At 40.1% G+C, this 21,441-nt stretch overlaps 1 protein-coding gene across 1 annotated transcript in view; it reads right to left on the reverse strand.

Annotated features, from left to right (window-relative positions):
* Positions 1 to 17,877, reverse strand: part of COL14A1 (collagen, type XIV, alpha 1) — a 114,330-nt gene extending 96,453 nt beyond the window's left edge. The window contains exons 1-4 of the mRNA XM_010188114.1: positions 17,790 to 17,877; positions 12,026 to 12,142; positions 10,759 to 10,902; positions 7,758 to 7,844 (exon numbers count right to left, since the gene is read on the reverse strand). Of these exons, the coding sequence (XP_010186416.1) occupies positions 7,758 to 7,844; positions 10,759 to 10,902; positions 12,026 to 12,142; positions 17,790 to 17,877 (436 nt within the window). The remainder of the gene's footprint in view (positions 1 to 7,757; positions 7,845 to 10,758; positions 10,903 to 12,025; positions 12,143 to 17,789) is intronic.
* Positions 17,878 to 21,441: the final 3,564 nt, after the last annotated feature.

Raw genomic sequence — 21,441 nt, forward strand, 5'->3', positions numbered from 1 at the left:
CTGAACCTTAATTACAGAGGTCTCATCTTGCTGGTATCTTCCAAGATCAGCAACACATTTTTATAACTTGTACTCATATTTTTATAACTTGTACTTACTTCATAACATGCTTTGCTCATGGTTCAGACTGGTGGGGGTTACTGCTTAGGGGGTAATGAGACTTAAGGGATGCAGTTCATAAGAGTACTGGGGATTGTATAAGATTTCATATGATATGTTTAGAGGAGGAACCAAAGGCAACGAAAGGGAGGGATTAAGGTAGTTTAGGGAGGAACAAGCATGGGAAAATAGAAAGATAAAGGAATAAAAAGGACCAGTTCCATCTACACAGGTGGCTGGTTAGTACTCTTTTGGTAAGCCCTGTGCTTGATCAACCCAGATGTATTGGGACTACATGCTCAGCCTTGCTACTGGTTGGATCTGGAGGCACGGAGCTGGGGCGACCCTAGATGCTTCTGCTGGGCTACAGGATTCAGTGTGCCCTAATATAAGACAAAGAAGAACTCATATCACCAGTGGAGGTACTCTCCAATAAACTTTGCTTTTATCTCAGATTGCAGAAGCAGATTGATGTGCAAGGCCTGAGAAGATAAGGACTGTTTAGAAAGAACAGAATGGCACTGGAAAAAATGCCAGCACAACATACTGAAATTCTCTTTCTTCTGTGTGCTCACAACACAAGAGCTGAAGTGCCCCCCAGAAAGCTCAAGGAAACAATAAGGCAAATAATAGGCTGTGTAAAGACACAGTTAATGAGTTCCATAGCCTAGGAGTTCAGTTAGTAATAAAAAATAGAGAAACATCATGACTAAAACCAACATTTGCAGTTACATTAGCCAGGATAAAGTGAGTAAAACTATGAAACATGGCCAACAGAGCGGAAGTTCATAAGGTATTCATTCCTGTGGCTTAGTCAAATACCTCGTAGCACTCATTTCACGCCGTCTAGTAATACTTACTGAAGCATCCGACATTAACTAAACAGACAAGTTAATAAATTAGGTAATTAGTCTGTTCTACTGAATAGTATCCTAATATACCGCCCCGCAGACTTATTCCTACTCTGCTTAAATAGTGCCATTCAACAGCTACAGAGTGAATGTCAAAGCCCATTTGCATCAACGGTGATAGCAAATTGGAAGAAGAAAGCAAATCAGTGCATTTTTCAAGTTTACTGCACCTCTCATTTCTATCATTATCCAAACACTGAGGTGACCTCACTGCAAGAGTTATTGTAATAGAAACCTCAGATCTGCATACTGTGTCATTTTGAGGAAGAATACGCCTTTGGCATTATCTGACAGGGCACATAGCACTGGAAGAAAAAAGAATTCTGAAAAAGATCTTTCAGAAACATTTACTTTGAAAGATTGTAGAAATAATGTAAATAATAATATCACTAACAATGTAAACTATATTAGGAAGACCAAAAAAAAATACCTCACTGCAAGACAGGAACTTTTGATACGTCTACACAGATTTTCCAGGCAGCTGAGAACCCCTGTTTTCCAGTCATAGACCAGGGAGTTAAAAGTTATTTTCACAAGAAAAACTACAAAACATCCAGCACCAAAGAGATACTGTTTCTGCACGATTCAGAGCACTGGCAGAGCATGCTCACCTGGAAGAAACTGCAGGAATACTTATTCCTATAAATGTCACGTGTCAGATGGCTTCAGGTCTCTTTCTAGGAGACTTTACAATACCGAACCCTGAAAGTGCTAAAAATTTGGAATTTAATACAGTACAACGAAAATCTCTTCTCTGTGCCGCAGAGTAGTGAAGAAAACGAAGATGACAGTGGGACCAGCACATGTCAGAGGGAATTCTAAGTGAGCAGCCATTCTCCATTCTACTTATAACTTGTATGTGTGTGTATATATATATAAAAATATAAAACTTGTATATGTGCGTATATATATATGTATTTATAATAATAATATCACTAATAATATTAAATTCACTAAAGTTCACTAATACTACTGAATTCTTTCAAAGGAAACATTTGTTTATCCTTAAGGATCATTTTTACCTCTTCCCCAAAGACTTTTATATTTAAACTAATATACAAACACAGGAATATCAATCAAGACACATGAAGTCACTATTCAACGTTTTTACCATTAGTTCATGTTATATTACCTTCATGCAGATAATAAAACCTGGCATTTGGACCTTTCCATTACACTTTGTGGCAGACAAGGTATGGTATTACACAGCTCATTAAAAAGAACTTCTGCAGGTTTTTTCTCATCTCTAAGGTCCACGATGATTTCTACATTATTTTTCACTCACCTGGTATCTAATTTTTCCATTCCCAAGTTGCCCTTTCTATACTCATAACCCAACAGATTAGTTATAAATTTTCTTTTCTAAACTTCTACCAGCTTCTTTCAGTCTTCCACAATGAGAAACTCAGATCTAGCTCATATTGTCAGTTGATTTATGCCAGAGCCTCTTCCTGTATACTCCTTTTGGGCAGGGAACTGAGGGGTGATACCCATTTTCTCAGGTCATCCAGCTGGGCCCACACCAGCCCAGGCAGCTTGGGGTAATATTCTGTCAGTTTGGTTCCTGGTATGTCGTAAAGACGACTCCATCAGAAAGAAACATCCAAGGGATTTAAAAAGCTGCAGTTCTCTCGGGATTTTTAACCAGGCCACACATCATTACATTTTCACAGAAATCAGAAAAAAACCCACATCTGCCCCTAATGGACTTGCTCCAGGGATGAAATCTGATTTTCCTTTGGGAAGGCTGAACTAACCAGCATGTTCTGTGCTGTGCAGTGAAGATCTCTGACCTCCCTAACAAGTCACATTAACGATATGATTATATCACAGACATTTTACGATGAGAAAGTAACTGTTACATTGCATCATACATAAATCACTTAATCTTCTACAGGAGCTTATGTCTCATCTTTTTAATAGTCTACAGTCTGTAGAAGTTTTATCCTGCAAAAATTTTATTCAGAAGAGAAATCTGGTCCATACATGCTCTGTGCTGCCCTAAACCATCCTGATTTGAGATTTGCATATTGGAATTTCTGAACAGGGCAGGTTTAAGGCTGTGTAAATGCTTTACTCTAGGAGACCGTTAATAGAGTGCCTCTTGTATTGGGTGCCTTTGCCCTGGTTTGGCTGCTGGGGTGGCCTTTTTGAGAAGAGGCCAGGGGCTGCCCTGTGCCTGTGCACAGCTGGTGGCACCTCTGGGATACCATATAGAAAAAAGGCAAAGAGAGGAGGAGGAGAAAAAAAAAAGAGTGAGGAACAGCACAGGGAACCCCAAGGTCGGAGGAGGAGGTGGTCCATGGTGGAGCAGATATTCTCTGCAGCCCATGGAGGACCCACAGAGGAAGAGAAGAAAGGTGTGAGAAGAAAGAAATGGCAGAGAGAAGCCTCTACATCCTGATCATAACTCCTCAACACCCCTTCAGCACCGCTCGCTTCCCTTCTGGAGGGACCTGGACTGAGTGTAACCTGCAGCGGTAACAAGGTAGGAGGAGAGGAATCTGGGAGGAGGGGAGAGGTCAAGTCAAGCCTCTAAAGGCAGGGAGGAAAGGTGGTGCTTTAATGTTTGTCTTTGTTTCCCATTACCTACATTATTACTTTTTTATTATTTTAATTGGTAATAAATTAAGTAAATTAAGTAAATTTTCCCCCAGTCAAGTCTGTCTGTCTACTATTGTAGTTGGCAAGTAGTCTCCCTGTCTTTATCCCAACCCATGAGCTTTCTCATTCCTGTTTTTCCCATTTTCTGGTGAAGGGAGTAAGCAAGCATTTAGGCTGGAGTTTGGCTGCTGGCTGAGGCTAACCTACCACACCTCTCAACCAAAGATCCCCAAAATAAAGTCTAAAAGAAAGAAAATAAAACTGGTTCTCAGTGTTTTGTTGATTTTAATTCAATGGGTGACTAAAAACACTTCAGGATAAAATCTCGTATTTGCCACAGGATAGAGTCAAAATACTGTGATTCTCCCCTCCCTTGAGAATCCCTCATAGCAGAGAAACTGAGAAACCGTAAAACATCTGAGAAGGTACAGAATGTATTAACCCCTATCACTGTACAGAAGGGAGCTTTATACATCAGGGAGCTGGAGAAGTGCCAGGGTACGAGCTCTCAAATATCACTGCATGCTGAAAGAAGCTGAGTCTGTGAACTTTATCTCAACAGAGAGAAAGAGAAAAGGCTTCTGACATTCTTAATGGTGTGCAGCAGCGATAAATCACTGAGCTGAAAACTGACAAGTTCTGAGAAATATAGAAATAAGTTTCAAGCCTTGAAAGTGGTCATGCAGAAGAAGCAGAGGTTTCTAGAAATCAAACAAACTGAACAGTTGATGGGTAAGTGGTAGATATAAAAACCTGAATTAATTTGGCATGATGACATGACTGGATACACACCAGAGGCTCGTTTGAGATAAGAGAATGGTACTTAAAGGAGGAAATAAATGAGTAAATGTTTTCAAACTACTTGAATGGGCCGGATGCAACAGATGGAAAATTTTGATCTAGGTTACTGAAGCTGCTGGAAAAATTATCAGCAAAACACACAAGCCACTGTCAGAGTTCTGTGAAGACAGAGTAAAACCCAAACACAAGCTAATTTTGAGACAGAAGAAAAAGGTAGATTTGGGACATTAGGAGAAGACATCCACAGCTCTCGGCACTACCTAGAGCCTCAGACAGTTGGTAATCAAACAGTGCACAGCACTGCAGAATCAGTCCTCCAAACCACAGCTGAAACTATGAGTGAGGCTCATTGAAACCATCTGGAATCATTAATACAGATATCCATCCTGTATGTCTTAGTGAAGAGCCAGTTTCTATGAATAGAAGGGTTATGGTGAAATCTCTGTCCCACTGAAATTGAAAGTGAAATTTCTGGTATTTATTAAGGGAACCTGAAGAAAATATATTAGCTATGTATTTATAAACAATAATTTTCTGTGATTATGTGCCTCTCATGCCTTTCAGGAAAATCAGAAGGATAGATGTAGATCAGATCACAAGAGTTCTCATAATGCATGAGCTGGACCTTGCATTATTGACACAGTTCACATGCTTCTTCCAGGTACTTTGACAAGTGCATTAACACACTCTAATAGTTTTGTACCAAAACACTGATTTCAGATTATCTGGCCTACTAAATGCCCAATCTGTCTTAATATTCATACTGGAGAATTTTGCCAAACAATTCTCCATATGCAGGAGAATGACTTTGCCTTTCTAAGTCTTGCAAAGACACTCTAGGTTCTTCTTATATAAACATCTTTCTGTAAGAAGTGGGATAGATGTTCACAGAAGGCACCACCTTACATCAAAATTTGACTAATATTTGCAGAAATGGTGAAATAGGCTTTTGCTATCAAGACAAGAGCAGAAGCCACAACAACTGACAGTACCAGTCTGGACAATGGTTGTTTTCAGCTTGTTTTGTGAGCAAAGATTGCTCTTGTTTTCAGATAAGATATTGTATTACCTAATGATTTCTTTTGTACTGTTAACTCCTAAGGTTTTACCAACTTGATCAAGGTTTTACCACAGACACAGAATGTATCAGAGTTGCTATTAAATCCATCAAACTTAGCCATATACTAAGTTGTTATGAAACCAATTAACTGCTGGCCTGAATTCATTTGGTCTTATTTAAATAATTTCCTGTCAAACATCTGCAGAGTATTAAGTTCTTCTTCATGGTTTTGCCATAAAATTTTGCACTTATTTCATTAATCCATCACTTTCACCAACTCTTCCCGATTTTTTTTGATCCTATTTCAACTTGAGGTGGAACGATCTTTATATATTAAACTAGGAAAGTTTGAGTCCATTATTCTTTGTGTATCAGTTCTGAATTCACTTCTATCCCAGCTATGCATTTTTTGCTGATGCTGTTATTTCTGCACAATGTTTTTGCTTGGACTCTCACCCTACTCCCACTGAAGTCACTCAGTTGGAATCTCCATCACTTTGAATAATCATTATACTGTGCAAAGGGAAGAAATATGCAATAGCTAGACAGTAGGAAAAATGTCTATTACTTTACATTAAAATATAGCTGGATTGGGAATAGGGCTAAACAAAATCAAGTATTCATAAATACTAGCTGAGCATTTTTTGCTTTTGGTCAGTTTTGCTCATCAAGAAGTTTGTAGATTTTGCCTTTTTTCAAATACATACCCCTGTTTTCTAGTAAAACCTGCTACAGTAAGCATAAGGCAGTAGCTTTTCACAAGTTCTAGATGGAAGTATATTTTGCTCTGATACAAACTGCCCTGATACAACTGAAGAGGTTCAGATGAGTAAAAAGTTGCGTGATGAGGAGGAAAGTGATTAGGCTAAAGAGTTTGCAAGTAAACAAGAATTCTAAAAAAGGAGAGACTGTAGATCTCATCTCCTCTGTCCAACTGTATTTTTGCCCCCACCACTCCATGAAGAAGCATAAATCCTCTCCCACAGTCTGGCAGACGCTTTTCTCTGTCTGCATTTAACCAACATTTTCCTATTAGAGGCCCAGTTTTCCCTCCTTCAACTTTTATCACTTGTCCTTCATTAAGAAAACAAATCACATTTTCCTTCCTTAGTTCTCTCATTTGTTCCAACTCTGTCTTCCTCTCGACACAAAAGAAAGATCACCTATCTGCTACCCCATCACGCACCAGCAGGTATAACTTGCTTCTTTAAGTGCTGAAAATACCAGTTAGCATTTTCCCCAATGCACCCAATGTGATGAATTCAAGGGCGCTTTGGCTTGAGAAATGCTGTATGGAAACAAACTTGTATAGCATTAATAAATACAACATGTCACAAATATGTATGGTAGGAAAAAAACCCACTGAAGTGAGAAAAATTTACATGGGCTTCAAGGAGCTTTGGGTGAGGTCTCCAATACTTGCTTTAGTAAGAGACAGAGCTAAAAGGGACAGGAAAAATGGGATCCTTGAAACTGCCCAATTTATTCACAGAGAGACTATTTAAGGTCATATCAAGTTATTCTCATCTGTGCTTGTTCTGTACATCATAAATAACCACTGAAGGGAGTAATTACTGTTGGGGTTATTTCATAAAGAAGATGCTATTTGAATTTCAGAATAACAGGAAATAGAGTTATATATTAAGCCTGAAATAGATTTTACTGTCCATATTAGACAAGCTTCTCATATGACAAGCAATATCACATTTCACCAGAAGATTGGCTCCTTGCAATTGGACAAAATGAACTCCTTTTTTGCCCCTGAAAGTATTTCAAATGTTTTCATAACTATGACCTGTATTAGGACAGAGTTACCAAGTTCTCATGTGCTTAATTATACAGTAATACCAATTTGACCTTAGGTGGGAATTAATATTGCAAGTCTGTCTTGCAGCCATGATGATACAATATTATTATTATGTATATACACACACACGTGCGCGCACACAATTCTTTCACTACTCAAAATGCACCCCGTGGGGAAGTGAGGGCAATATGATTTTTTAAATTCAAATTCAAAGACTGTTTTTATGCTATTCTTGGTGGTATCTAGTGCTTACTGTATAAAGTGGTAAAGCAGAACACAGAAATAAAAGCAATACCTCTGTTGTAGCAAGTCTCCAATATTCCTGAAAACACTGTTTTTTCCCTTCTGTTTTAACGTAACCCTGGGAACCAGATTTAAAGCACTGACCTAAAGAAAATCTATACAATGGCCAAGCTAAATAAAAAAGCTGATTATTCTCAGAATATCACACAAGTCACATGTGTTATGATCTGACCTTCTGGAGCTGGTTTACTCGCATTTGTTTTTTCTGGATCCTTCACCTTGGGTTTACTTGTTTCTTTTCTTCTCTCTATATCTTTAACTGAAAAGTAAAGGGGGGAAATAATCAATCAAACTAGAAACAGTGCAGTCACGTAATTGTAAACAGTGCATGTAAATTTTCTTCTTCCAGATAAAGAATTTGCACGCAACATCTTGGAATATGCTTAAGTAACAACTGACTGTTACTGAGATCTCCCTCCCTCCTTTGGATTTATTCTTTTTATGAATCTTTCCCCATCCTATCATCATCAGAGTTCTCAGAACTGACCCTCCTCACACAGGAGACTCCAAACACAGTGACATCAGCACCTAAGCCCAAGCTGACAGGATCCAGCACTGGAAATACAGTGCAGCGAATTGGCAAAGCTCGCTGGGGAAAGTCCAGCATCGCAGAGTTCCACTCCAAGTCATTCAACACAAATGTACATAAGCCAGCTGTTACATTATCCTCTTTAAATAACCAGCTTAGATCCCATGCCCAAATGTGTGTTCAGGGCACCAAACACTCCCATGAGAGCAAAGTTGCTCCAAAGCTCAAACTTCAACCGTTTCCCGTCCCATAAGGGGGTGAGACACCTCCCTTATTATATTCCAAATCTCTCTTAACAGACAAGCAGAACACAGCTCGATTAGCAATTCCTAATATTACATTAGTAGCTAGTATCACCCTACTCACAGTCTGAAAGATTCTAGCAAAATCATTGCTAAAGTCATGTATTAGGAAAAAAACAACACAGACTTTCAGAATTTCCTTAGAACACTAATTGGTGTCAACGTCCCAGCTGTCTACAATGGCCAGGAACAGCTTAAAAGAATGAAAGAGAGAATATCTTTCATAGAAAATAAAATTTTACTCCAATTAAAATCTTTAGTTTTTGTAGAGCTGAATTATGACCAACATTCATCCAAGCGGGCAGCGACTCTTAGCCAGGATCAGAATCACTCTGTGCTACACCATTTTAAAAAAAGCAATGTGAGAGGGTGAAAGGAGGTTATCTGTCTCTTGAAACATACAATATAAAATAGTGTTCTGTTTTACAGAAGTGGAACCAAAGTCAAACAGATTTTGCTAATTTATCCAATGAAATATGTGAAATCATCACAAGCGCTCGAAGTTCCAATCCAAAATATACCCTAAGGTCATAGGAAGACAACAAGCAACTGTCAAAGATCTGAGTCCACAATCCTGCTGAGGAGTCGGCTTTTACCAAGGTAAATCTTGGTTATGAGCGGGGTTACAGATAAAGCCACGATGACACCAGGTCTTACTCAGAAGTCTGGGTTTAATCCTTACCGAAACAAGTCTCCAACTAAATTAAAAGAGGTGAAATTACCAGAATAACATAGGCAAAAAGGATGCCATTGCTTAGCCCTCCAAGTGCATTCCTTTGAGGAAAGGATGCTTGATGGCCTCCTCTAGCATTAGTACTGTTAAGCGGCAGATCTCCAGTATGGAATTGTGAAAATGCCCATAGGAGACAAGTTGGTCACATCCTGACAGAGATTCCTGGACATGAGAAAGCCATTTCTAACTGTCAACATTCTAACCACATAGCAAGAAAATACAAGAAGACACTAGTTTTACAAACACATTTACAGAGACCAAAAAAACATAGCTAGTGCATGTTTGTGCAGCTGCATTTTTAAAGGAAAAAATCTGCCAGTGATCTTTGTTAATTACATGCTACGTACAATAACTTAAAAGCAGCACTAGAATAAGAAAGTATGCCTGACTATATAAAGACTAATACTGTTTAAACAACAATAAAATTTTTACTGTAGGCTTTAGAGTTCTTTGTACATCAGTTACAACTCGGCAGCATTAAAAGCACACTTCCAACATACTGAGGACAACCAGAGGACATTCTCAAAGTTTTGAATATGTTTGTCCCTTTTTCATCTCAAGAATTAGTGACCACTTGTCAGAGAAGCTGGGGTGGGGGGTGGGGAACAGAATATAGGATAGCAACAAAGGATTTATATACATGCTGTATACATGGTTTTACTCATACAAGGCATCGTATTATCAAATGAAACTCCAGCCCCACTAAGTACTGCGTGTTTTCACTTGTGGCAAAGTAAAAGTAAAAGTATACTAAACGGCACATGGGACAAAGTAATCTGCTGTTTTGTGGGTTTCCTAACCAGGAAAGAGTTTAAAGTAGTAAACACACAGTTGCAGTGATGAAAAGCTGAAGACTTTGACACACAGCACATCAAGTGGTCAGTATATGTTATCTTGTGCTCGTTCTAACAGAAAAGTGGTTTAGCAGTGACAGTGAGAAATACTCAGTGTCAAGGGAAGTCAGCAGGGTTTCAACTGTGCTCCCAGACTGTCACATTCTTCTTTATCGACCACTTCTCCACTGAACATATTTAACTGAACTGTTTAAGATACAGATCAAGACAAATCAGCTGAGACATATCTGTCACTATGATATAGACATTAAGAGTATGTGTAGGTCAGACTAAGTCTTAAGCATAATTTGTAAACATATTTAACAGCTGAAGACCAGTAAGAATTCAGCCTTTCATAGAATCATTCAACTAGCAACTATTTGCCAGTTGGCACAGCTATAAGAACGTTTTAATAAAAAATTGGATGAAAGGAAGGAAATTTTTTAAATATCAGAAAAGAGCATTTCCCTTTTTGTTTCCACTCACCGAAGATTCTCTTCCACAAAACATTGGCTAATTTCATAATGGAAAGGGGAAGAAAGGGATTCCAAACCAACAGAAACAAAGATAGCCCAAAGCAAGAATCTCCTTTGCAAAAACAATCAGCTCAATTCAGGCCTCCACCTGTAAATGTACCAGTTAAAATCTGTGGCTCTCATTATCCTTCCACCACAGAATAAACTACATTGTCCTTCTTTGAGTCAGACTGTTGCAATTTCATAAGTTACGTTAAACATCTGAAAAATTCTGCATGTCAAGCATAAAAAGACACATACTTTTGAACTGGCCTTGTGCTGGCTTACTCTCCTTGTCTTCACTGAATGCAATGATTTGAAGGGCATAGTTTTGATCTGGAATAAGACCCTGAATAATTGCTTTGGTTGCAGTGTTTTGCAGAATTAATTGATTGGTTTTTCCACCTGTAAGAGAAAAGACAAAAAAACCCACAAATACATAACTTTGTTTGCTTTTCTTATAGCACGGTAAATGTAACAACTTAAAACTACCTCAAGTTCTCCAATGACCCAAGTGTTCCCACTTTCGGGACTATCCATACAGCCAAGCCAGAGGGCATGCCAAAAAAGCAAGAAGTCAGGAAGCCTGACCAAAGATATGGATCAGTTTTCTTAGGAAGAAACACTCTAAGACCAATGAATCAGCCCTTGTATCTGGGCTTCATGGAATAGCCACGATACCCAGCAAAACTATTGATTACCAAGAAAGGAACATTTGGCAAAGAGCTGTCAAATTTGGTAATGGCCTACCTACAGGCTTTCACACTGCTCTGTGACTGGCTGCCAGTTCTGATCCCATCACATCTATGTCACCTCTGGACACCCTCTTTGCCCACTTCCTTTGTGCAAGGAAATTCTCATGTATAAATACAATTATTAAACATTTCTATGTATGCACATATATAAAGATTGTATACAAATACACACAAATACATATTTTAGCTGTATGTTAAAAGTGTATCAATATCTAAATTTAAATATATACAGAAGTAGTACCTCTACACAGGTAGCCTGATATAGCCACTTTGTTGCCTGCCTTTACGTTTCAAGTTTTCATTCAAAATTTTTTAAAAGGTTAGGGTTTGTTTCATTTTTTTTTTAAGTTAGGTCTAAAATCTTTTTAGTCTTTTCCAGGGAGCTCAATATGGGAGAAGGCCCAGAGAGATCCAGCTCAAAGCTTTTACTGAAATAGGATTCCTATGCTCTCCCTTGAAGACTTCCTAGATGTCCACATATCCCACTGGAAGAAAGGTAAAGACAGATGACCAGTGGCAAGTGTAACTAACACCCACGCACTTATTCTACCTTAAGCATTCAATTCCCATTGCCTATGAACACCGTCCAGTGAGATCAATTTCTTTCTTCTGTTGACAAGCCCATACTCCACTATCCACAGCTTGCCACAGTTCCTTACTGCTGAAGGATGACACCAGCCTCAGAAAAGCTGTTCAGCCTTACGATGACAGTCCTTTCACCTTAAAAAAGAATATATAGGCCTATAATATATAATAATATAGACCAGTTTTACCTGAACTTGGAGTGACAAGAAGCTTATACCCAGTGAATTGCCCTTTGGGGGCTTTCCAAGAGATCTGTACACTGTCAGGACTGACTACATTGTATCTTAGTCTTGTTGGTGGGGACACTGCAAGTGGGGAAAGAAAACAACATTTTAAACTCAAATAAAAAGCAACCACTAATTTCAAACAAACAAAAGTAAACACATATAGAAAGACAACACAAAATTTTAATAATAAAGGATGCAAGTTATTCAAAATGTCACATACACCAGTTTATTAGTTTGTCAAATGACATCCCCAGGTGCACTACTTCCCTCAGACATACCTTTTATTTAACTCTTTGTAAGAACAAACTAACAACCTAACAGGAGAGGACAGAAAGACAAACAGTGTTAGATGTTAAGACTCTAGTTTAGCAGGCAAAGCATGTAATAATAATGCTCTTTGTTAATATATGGGAATTAAAATTGCTCTCCTTGCTTACACTGGCAATATGCATTACCTAGCCTCCTTTACTTTGCATTGCTGTGGGCATCTGCCCACATTTAAGGTCACTCAGGGCCAAATTTTCAAAGCCTTGTGAAGATGCAGTAACCAAGAGGAAAGATTGCCATGCACAAGGCAGGGGGAACATCAGCTGCTCAATTTGCAAACCTGACTTAAGCAGCAAACACACTTGCCCCACTGCAAGCACTGCTTTGGTCTCATCAAGACTTGTAGGCGTGCATAGGCTAGCTGAGATTTAGACAGGAGCAATCTGGAGATGGTAAGCAAATCTGGCTTCTATTTATATTGTGCCATCTCCTAGGTTTCAAACAGAAGCAGCAGGTGGAATGAATAAAAGCATGAAATGACTGAGAAAGAGGTGATATTTCAGTGAAGCAACACACAGAGGAACAAACAGAAAAACCACCCTACTTCGATACTGCAATATCAACAATATTGTGCCTCTGCACATGAATTACTCTTTCACAGCATCTCTCTGCTCAGGCAAGCTCCACTGATGTTTGACAATGTTCTACATAGCTTTGCTGCTCTGCTCCAGAGAGCCACGTCCCTCCTTCACAGCAAACTGCAGCAGAGCTGCTAAGTGTGCAGCCTGTGGTGTCCAAGGCTGTCAATAAGGGGAAATCTGTATACATTAAATAGGGTTTGGCCTACAGAGAACTAACTGATCTAGAGGGAAAGGCAGCCAGGGAAGCTATCCAGAGGCTGAGCACAGAAAGGGCTAGAAAAGCTTAGCAAACTCCTCCACCAGTCTTACCCTACCTCTTCCCATTACTTCTACAGCCCCCCTGAATATCTTCCCTTCATTTTCCAAACCCTTGGTGCTTCTGCCACTACTTAAGGTTTCTGTTGATAAGACCAAGAAATAAGGGAAACTATCTGAAGGGGAGAAGTGGCAATTTCTCTGCTCCAGGGCTCAAGATAGGTCTTCACTGACTGTGCTTATGCCCACAGTTTGTTGGTCCACTAGATATAATAAGCCAATGGTTCTCATCATATTTCTGAGATTTAAGGATTACAGCATATGGAGCATCTGAGTCAACAGGCAGAACATGCTATCCAGCACTCTCTGGCCTCTCCATTTGACCTGCTACAGCCAATGCAGCTCTGGCATGAGCAGCAGCCAAAAACCTGTTCTGGACTGATTATTTTTTCCTACGTGCTTCTTTTTCCAAGAGTATTGGGGAAGAAAGAAGAAGGAAAGAGGCAGGCTGTAATCTGGGGTGGTGTTTTTAATGCCATCTAACATTAAAAACATTTTGGGTCTTAGAAGCAGAGATCTGGAGTTTTAATTTGAGAGATGCATTCCCTTGCATCCAGTCTCTCAATCCATAAGGGACAGTTTTGCGAGAGCAAAGGCAGGGTCTGCAGTTCTCTGCCTTGAGGGACTTAACACCAGAGCACAGAAAAGAGAGTACGTGACCACCAAGAATAGCTTGGTAGCACCTCTGCACTCTCAAAGACTTCAGAGAACAAGCTCGAGAGAGGCAGGAGACAGAAAGAGCACCTCAATTCCACACACTCAAAATCATTCTGATTTGCAGCACTGGGCTTCACCCAAACAGTGCATTTCCCCCGTTGCTGAGCACAATCTTGTCAGGCTTTGTCCTCAGACTGCCTGTTACCTCCCTCAAGTTCAGAGAAAGTGAGGCTGCAAGCAAGAGCGGGTGCAGAAATCACTGCAAATACAAAATCAGTTCTTTGAAAATTTGGCCCTTGTATTGTAAAATGCTTTGCTGGGCAGGGTTTTGTAAGAACATTCAGCATGCTATGATTGTAATAAAATTACAAAGGCTACAACAAAAAGTTCTGAAAGCCAAGCAGACTGGGGTTATGGATTACAGCTTTTAATTCATTCTCAAGAATCATTCTGCCTCTGAGCTATACATAATTCACAGTGAATTGGGACTGAATGAACCAAGAGTGACCTAGAAGTTTGCAAAATATACAATTCCTTTTATTATATATTTCATCTAAGGAATAGCGAATAAACTTCTGAACAATGACAGTATGCAAGTGTAAAAATGCTGCACGTTTTACCAGGATTAAGTGGTAAATTGGTATGGGGACTAAGAGGCAGAGCAGAGAGCAACAAAGTAACATCAAGGATGGACCAAAAAATCATGTCTTAATTTCAGAGTTCATTTTCTCTGCCATCTTCTTTCTTCCCCTGTCCTTCCATCCCATCCTACTTTCAACTTAACAGTTTATGAAAGCACCGCCTAACAAAGCAGCATAGTTCTGCCTAATTGCTATTAGCCATCACCAAACCAGGTAAATTTTGGGAACCCCTAAAAAACAATCACAGATCTTACAAGCAAAGAAGGACACAATCACCAAAAGTATTTCTGTTTACTACAGAGTTACAATGGGAAAGGCTAGAAAAGTTGTGCCAGAGTAGTCTTTACATAACTAGTCAATTTTCACTGGGTACTTTTTGTATCCAAGGTGGCAGTGCAGGGGAATGGACACTCCCACACAGCAATTAACCGCAAGGAAGAAAAGAATTATTCACCAGACAGATACTCAACTGTGTCTTAGTTGTGCAAAGACTAACGTTCTGGCATAGAAAAGCACATACAGCTAAGGAAGTTAAAAATCTAACACTTGAACAGACAACAAAATATTGATGGGAATTACTACGCATTCACCAACCTGAAGAGGATATCTTTATTTCTTTGGACCTTTATTGTCTGTGGAACAAAATCTCACTTCTTGCAGAAAGGGAAAAAAATTAATCCAAGCTGAGTCAATTAACTGATCAAAATCAGTAGCTAGAGCTTGTTAAGTGGTTTTACAGGAATGCAAAAGTGAATGGCCGTCAGCAACATCAGAGCAGTCACCCAAAAGAACACTACAGACAAGTTCAAGGCTTTGGTTTATGCCACCAGATAAATTAGCACTCCAAATACATGACTCTTGTGGACAGCTAGGAAAAGTGTGTTTTGAACTATTCAGTATCTTAATGGAAAGAAAAAATACCATAAATTGCGTATGTGTAGCTAAGACATCTAATATTCTAAGATTGGATACTAACTAAACCTTATGGCTTCAAATTTACTTTTGTCATAAGAACTGAACAAGTTAATATGGACTGCAATTACACTAGGAACACATGGGAATTATTGCTACATAAAGTTTCCATTTTAAATACAGAAGGAGAATTCTTAAAGCAAGTCACTTTATGAATAAATGGAAAATTCTGAAGTATTTTTCTTGCCCAGCACTATTCTTGGGTACTATATGAGTAGAACATAAGTAGACAAAAGCTGGATGTTTTTGTTACTGTTGTTTAAGTGACATTATGCTGAATGAGGAAGAAACAGCAGTGATGAAAGAATAATTATTGTTGAGTGAAACTGAATGGCACTGTGGTTTATAGGCATTCAGGAAATAAATGAGATAAAACCATGTAGCTCAATGCAGATAACTCCTCAGTTGAAGGAATAAGTTGTAGCTTCAGGCATGTTGACTTCAGTCTCCCAAACACATTCTCCTTTCCAAGAAGTCACATTGCACACCTTTACCTGAGCATATTTGCCAAAGGAAGGAAACACAAGCTGGAACTAATACCAGCTCTTCCTACACCTTGGCAGAGTGTACATTTTCTTAAAACAGACAAGCATAAAATGCTGTATTAAATTGTAAAAAACGTTAGCCAGCTGCATGAAGAGTTTACTGCAAGGGACGGCAACCTTGAGAAAAGAAAGGATTTGAGAAACATCTTATTACTTTAAGTGTAGCAAGAGAATTTTTATTCTGTGAACATGGAATAGAGATTTCGTATCACCTCATTTAATAACATAACAGTCATTCACTTAGTGGACATTAGTCCACTTAGCTTAGTATCACACTGCTGACAGCATTCGGCAGCTGATGCTTGCTGAAAGAATATAAGAACAAGGGCAGTATTGTTCTTTATTAACATCAAGTACACCAACTCTAGCTTCTGCTGGTGTGGATGATTGTGGAAAAAACTCTCTCTGACCTTCATTTTGTTGTATTAAATAGTTTGAAAGTTTTCTCCCTTACATATGACTGATTAAGTCAACATTTGAAAAAACAAACAACAAAAAATAGAGTGGGGAGAAGAGTGCGGTTTTCCAAGCTCAAGGAATTTTGCGAAACATTCTGGAGATGGATCTCAATCCCCAATGCTGTTTTGCAAATCTTAACCATATGTATTAGGCCTGAAATACACAGAGAGAGGCCTAACCATATGCTTTGCTTTATTGGCTCATTAAGTCACAAACATTCTGGACCTCATTTCTGACCAGAATGGATGTGTTGAACATTGGGAACATGCATTTCTTCATTCACCTCACATCGCCCACATTAAACATTACTGCTTGCATATGTCCCTAAAGTTCTGGGAGAGGCTCGTAAAACACTCGCAGATTCCCAACCATCCAAGCTGAGATGCTGCCCCAGCACTCGAGTGCCACGCAGGCTGGACAGCACCACTACTTGCATTCACCAGAACTTGGAAAGCCTTACGTTGCCACTGCTCTCTGAATGCGCTCATGAATAACACATTATACAAGACTCCAGAAGAGACCCAGGAACAAATTCTGCTCCCAATTACGCCTATGCAGTCTCATATCAAAGGGATTACATAAATATAAACTTGAGAGAAACATCTTTCTTTAGAAATCATAAAAATTCATTGGCATTCTTCCTTTATTCTCTCCCAAGAAACAGGGTAAATTTTCCCTAGAAGTCAAATCACTGTCAATACGATCCAACAAGTATTTAAGCCTAACAATCTCAGCAGTATCTTTTAATACCCACAACGGAGATTTAAAACAGAAAAAAAAGCTGCAAAAGTAGTCTGTGACATTTAACAATCCTGTGCAATACTGTATGATGTAAGTGTTACAATAGCTACTGTTCCAAAAAAAAAAGTGTATATATATATTCCATACAAGCTTAGTATCATAGCTGGCCCCTCAAACTTACTTGATCATGTAGAGGACAGTCACAGCAATTTCTGATCAGTAATTTCATGCAAATAAGAGTTAAAAACAAAAGTTCCATATAACTCATTTTGAGACACCACTTATGCTATTTCTGATACGAGGTTCTAAGAGCACACATGAACACATAACTCTACTCCCTCATGAGATCAGCAGCCAAACTCCTGCTTCATTTCAGTAGTACGGGATCCACATCCTACTAGAAGGGAAGTAACACTTGCATTTGAAATAAGAAAGTCTATTTCTGCACATCAGAGTGAAAAGCTCCATCCTTTTATTTATGACTTACCTTGGCCCTGGGCATCACTGATGAAGAAAGCTGTGACAGCTAAAAAAGCCAAGAAGATACAGCTCTGTATCTCATACCGACAAAGCATCTTCCTCCCTTCAATACACACAGTATCAGCAGGTCTGAAAACACAGAACAAAAAGACATATTCAACCTGCAATGATAAGGCATCCACTTAAATGAAAACTGTGGGCAAAATCTGGATTCCATTTTTAAAAATCGGGAATTTGCCACAGGCATCAGTGGAGCCAAAATGTCATCATGACAGCAGTTTTCTAACCAAAGTATATTTTACCTGACAGGGACAAAGAACCCCATTTGAGCCACTCAACAGTTCTGAAAATTCGACCCATGTAAAGAGAAAACTGATATTCTTTGCTAAGCATACATGGCTATTGGAAGTAGAGTTCGCTATGCCTAACAAGGCAGAACGGGTATGGCAATACAATCCAGTGTTGCAAGCACCTTATCAAGATGCCTGCGGTACAGAACTCTGAAGCTTCTGATGATGAAGTAGGAATAAAACTGTCATCTACTTTATATCCAGAAAGCATCCAGAATGGGATGTTAAGTTATATATTTCAGGATTTTGTACTAAAAAAAATTAGATGAGAACTGCCCTGCAAGCCTACCACAGAACAGGAAATGTTTGTACTCAATAACCCCAGTGAAATAATCATTGATCAGTTCAATTGAGCAATTTTGCACATCAGGTGTCAAAAAAGGCAGAACTTTTTTCTGAGGAAACACAAGTCCTCTCCTTGCTGTCCTCTAGAGCCTACTGTTTTTTCTTCTTCTGTCTTATTCAAGTTATTCTGTGCTCTCTGATGTACTACCTGGCACTTGGAGTGACCAAAGCAGTCACAGCTCAGAAGGCATGAAGGGTATGAGCTAGGTAAGCACTAATTCTATGTGTAGGTAATACCACGGTCAAAAATATTTAATTTAATCAGTTAGGAACGTCAACACTTTGGACTGTACTCAAGGTATCACAGAATCACAGAATATTAGGAGTTGGAAGGGACCTCCAAAGATCATCCAGTCCAACCCCCCTGCCAGAGCAGGATCACCTAGACCAGGTCACACAGGAACACGTCCAGGTGGGTTTTGAATGTCTCCAGAGAAGAAGACTCCACAACCTCTCTGGGCAGCCTGGTCCAGTGCTCTGTAACCCTTACAAGTAAAAAGTTTTTCCTTAGGTTCAGGTTGAACCTCCTATGCTTCAGCTTGCACCCACTGCCCCTTGTCCTGTCATTGGCTGTCACTGAGAAGAGGCTGCCTCCTTCCTCCTGACACTCACCCTTTACAAATTTATAACCATGAATGAGGTCACCCCTCAGTCTCCTCTTCTCCAAGCTAAAGAGACCCAGCTCCCTCAGCCACTCCTCAGAAGGGAGATGTTCCACTCCCTTGATCATCCTTGTGGCTCTGCGCTGGACTCTTTCAAGCAATTCCCTGTCCTTCTTGAACTGAGGGGCCCAGAACGGAATACAATATTCCAAATGCGGTCTAACCAGGGTAGAGTAGAGGGGAAGGAGAACCTCTCTCAACCTACTCACCACACCCCTTCTGATACACCCCAGGATGCCATTGGCTTTCTTGGCCGCAAGGCCACATTGCTGGCTCATGGTCATCCTGCTGTCCACCAACACCCCCAGGTCCTTTTCTGCCTGGCAGCTTTCCAGCCACTCATCCCCAAGCCTTTAGCATAGTAGGTAGTCCCAGATGACCTAGTTGTGTCACAGGAAACAGTTCTGGTGCCAAAGAACAAGTTCCAGAAGGGGTAATTCATCTGTCCAGAGGGCTAGGTTAAGAACAGAATGAATTTCATTATCTGAACTTGGCCTTTAACACTGTCCAGTACCGTTAATCAACATATACAGAAGCACCTCTCAAGATGCATCAACATGTTCATAACATTGTGCTCATAAATGTTTACCTGTCACTCAACTTTACTGCATTAGTTTTAGTCAACTTTCTGGGCCAGGAAGAAATTCTTGCTGCCCTTTCCTGTTAGTATTTTATGGGAGAATTAAATTGAGATAATTAATAGTATATTTCTTGCTGTCAACAAAGAGCCAGCATTTGAAGGTTCACTTTGGTAAATTTCTGTTTATGTATTTTTGTGTTGCTGGTCCCTCCCACTTACATCCAGTGTCATTTTCTCTAATAATCCCAACACAGCGTCATTGAACTTGCCTTCCATGTTTTCACTGTCTTCTGAGGAAGGCACAAAGCAAGTGGCTGAACCACTACCTAATATGAAAGGCAGAATGAAGTATCTCAATGATTACTAAACAGATAAGAGGGTAAGGCCTAAGTCTCCTCCCCTCTTCAATTCCATCCCCGCAGGTTACCTAAGTTTTAGCCAAATTATCAACAAATTTCACACTACTTAAATATATATTTTGAATTCTCTCTTACAGTATAAATCTCTCACGAGAGTCAAATAGCTAGATCTGGTAACAAAGATGTGCACTTGAAACTCAGATATTGCTACGTCCAGCTCTCAGGACGTGTCCTCCAGATGCAATTCAGAAACAGGAGCAAAGTGCCCAGGCTTCCTACTACAAAAACACAAAGAGTCAGATACCCAACGACTGGATCCAGCTGAGCCAGCACAGTCAGCAGACACTTGCATAGTGACTGGCAATAGAAAGAACAAAGAAGGTTAAGTCTTAAACAGTCTGAAATACATCTTTTGTGCATCCCACATTGGATGCCAATGCTTCTCCTCTCACTCAGGAATACCACCTGGAGCAAGTAAATGCAGACTCTCCAAAGAAGCACATACAACTTGTTCTTCAATGAAGTCATCACGCTATGCAGATTTCTTTGCATGTAATAACCTAGATATTAAATATTCACTCACGGTGATGGCTCAATTCCTTACCTACTAGATTTGATATAAACCCTTCTTCCAAATAAGAGCTACAAATACTAACTGACAGGTAGTCCTGCATAGAAACACTCCCTACTGGTGCTTTTAGAGAAAAGCCATTGCACAGAGAATTAAGATTGACTGGGATAAACACAACTGATGCTGGATAAACTAAGCACAAGTTCACCTCTGCAATGACCCACACTTCACGGTTCACTTCCCTAGGAAAGGCAACCAACGGCCTGCAGCCACCCTGTGGCTGACATCATCTGGAAATAAAAAGAAATATCCTGTTCCTCCTGCTTTTTATATATTTCACCTTTTATTAACTATTTGGTAAAACAGTTATCTGATAGAATAGCCCTGGCAGCAGAGACCAAACCCTCCCACGCCAAGAGCCCTGCCCATGATGTGAGCCCCCAGCTCCTCTCCCGGCTGGGCTCCGGGCCAGTTGCCCACGGGGCGCCCTCTCCCGAGGGAACAACCTGCCCTTGAGACATCCCAGCTCGGCAGAAACCCGGCGTCTACCTCCGTGCTCCGTACCGCCCCGGCTGCAGACGCGCACCCAACCCACGCGAAGGGGCCGAGCCACCTCGACGCAGCCCTGGCACCCTTCCCCACGGCAGGCGGGTTAGCGCTGCCCTCCCGAAGTGGAACCCGGGGTTTATTTCTCCTGTCTCGGTGTTATGAAGCGGGGTGACCCTGCGCGCACCCGCTGCCTGGGGACAGGCGCAGCTTTTGGGGGTCGACGTCCAGCTGAGCCAAAGGAGG

The sequence above is a fragment of the Mesitornis unicolor genome, unplaced genomic scaffold (genome assembly GCF_000695765.1).
Source record: "Mesitornis unicolor isolate BGI_N332 unplaced genomic scaffold, ASM69576v1 scaffold767, whole genome shotgun sequence".
Lineage (NCBI taxonomy): Eukaryota > Metazoa > Chordata > Aves > Mesitornithiformes > Mesitornithidae > Mesitornis > Mesitornis unicolor.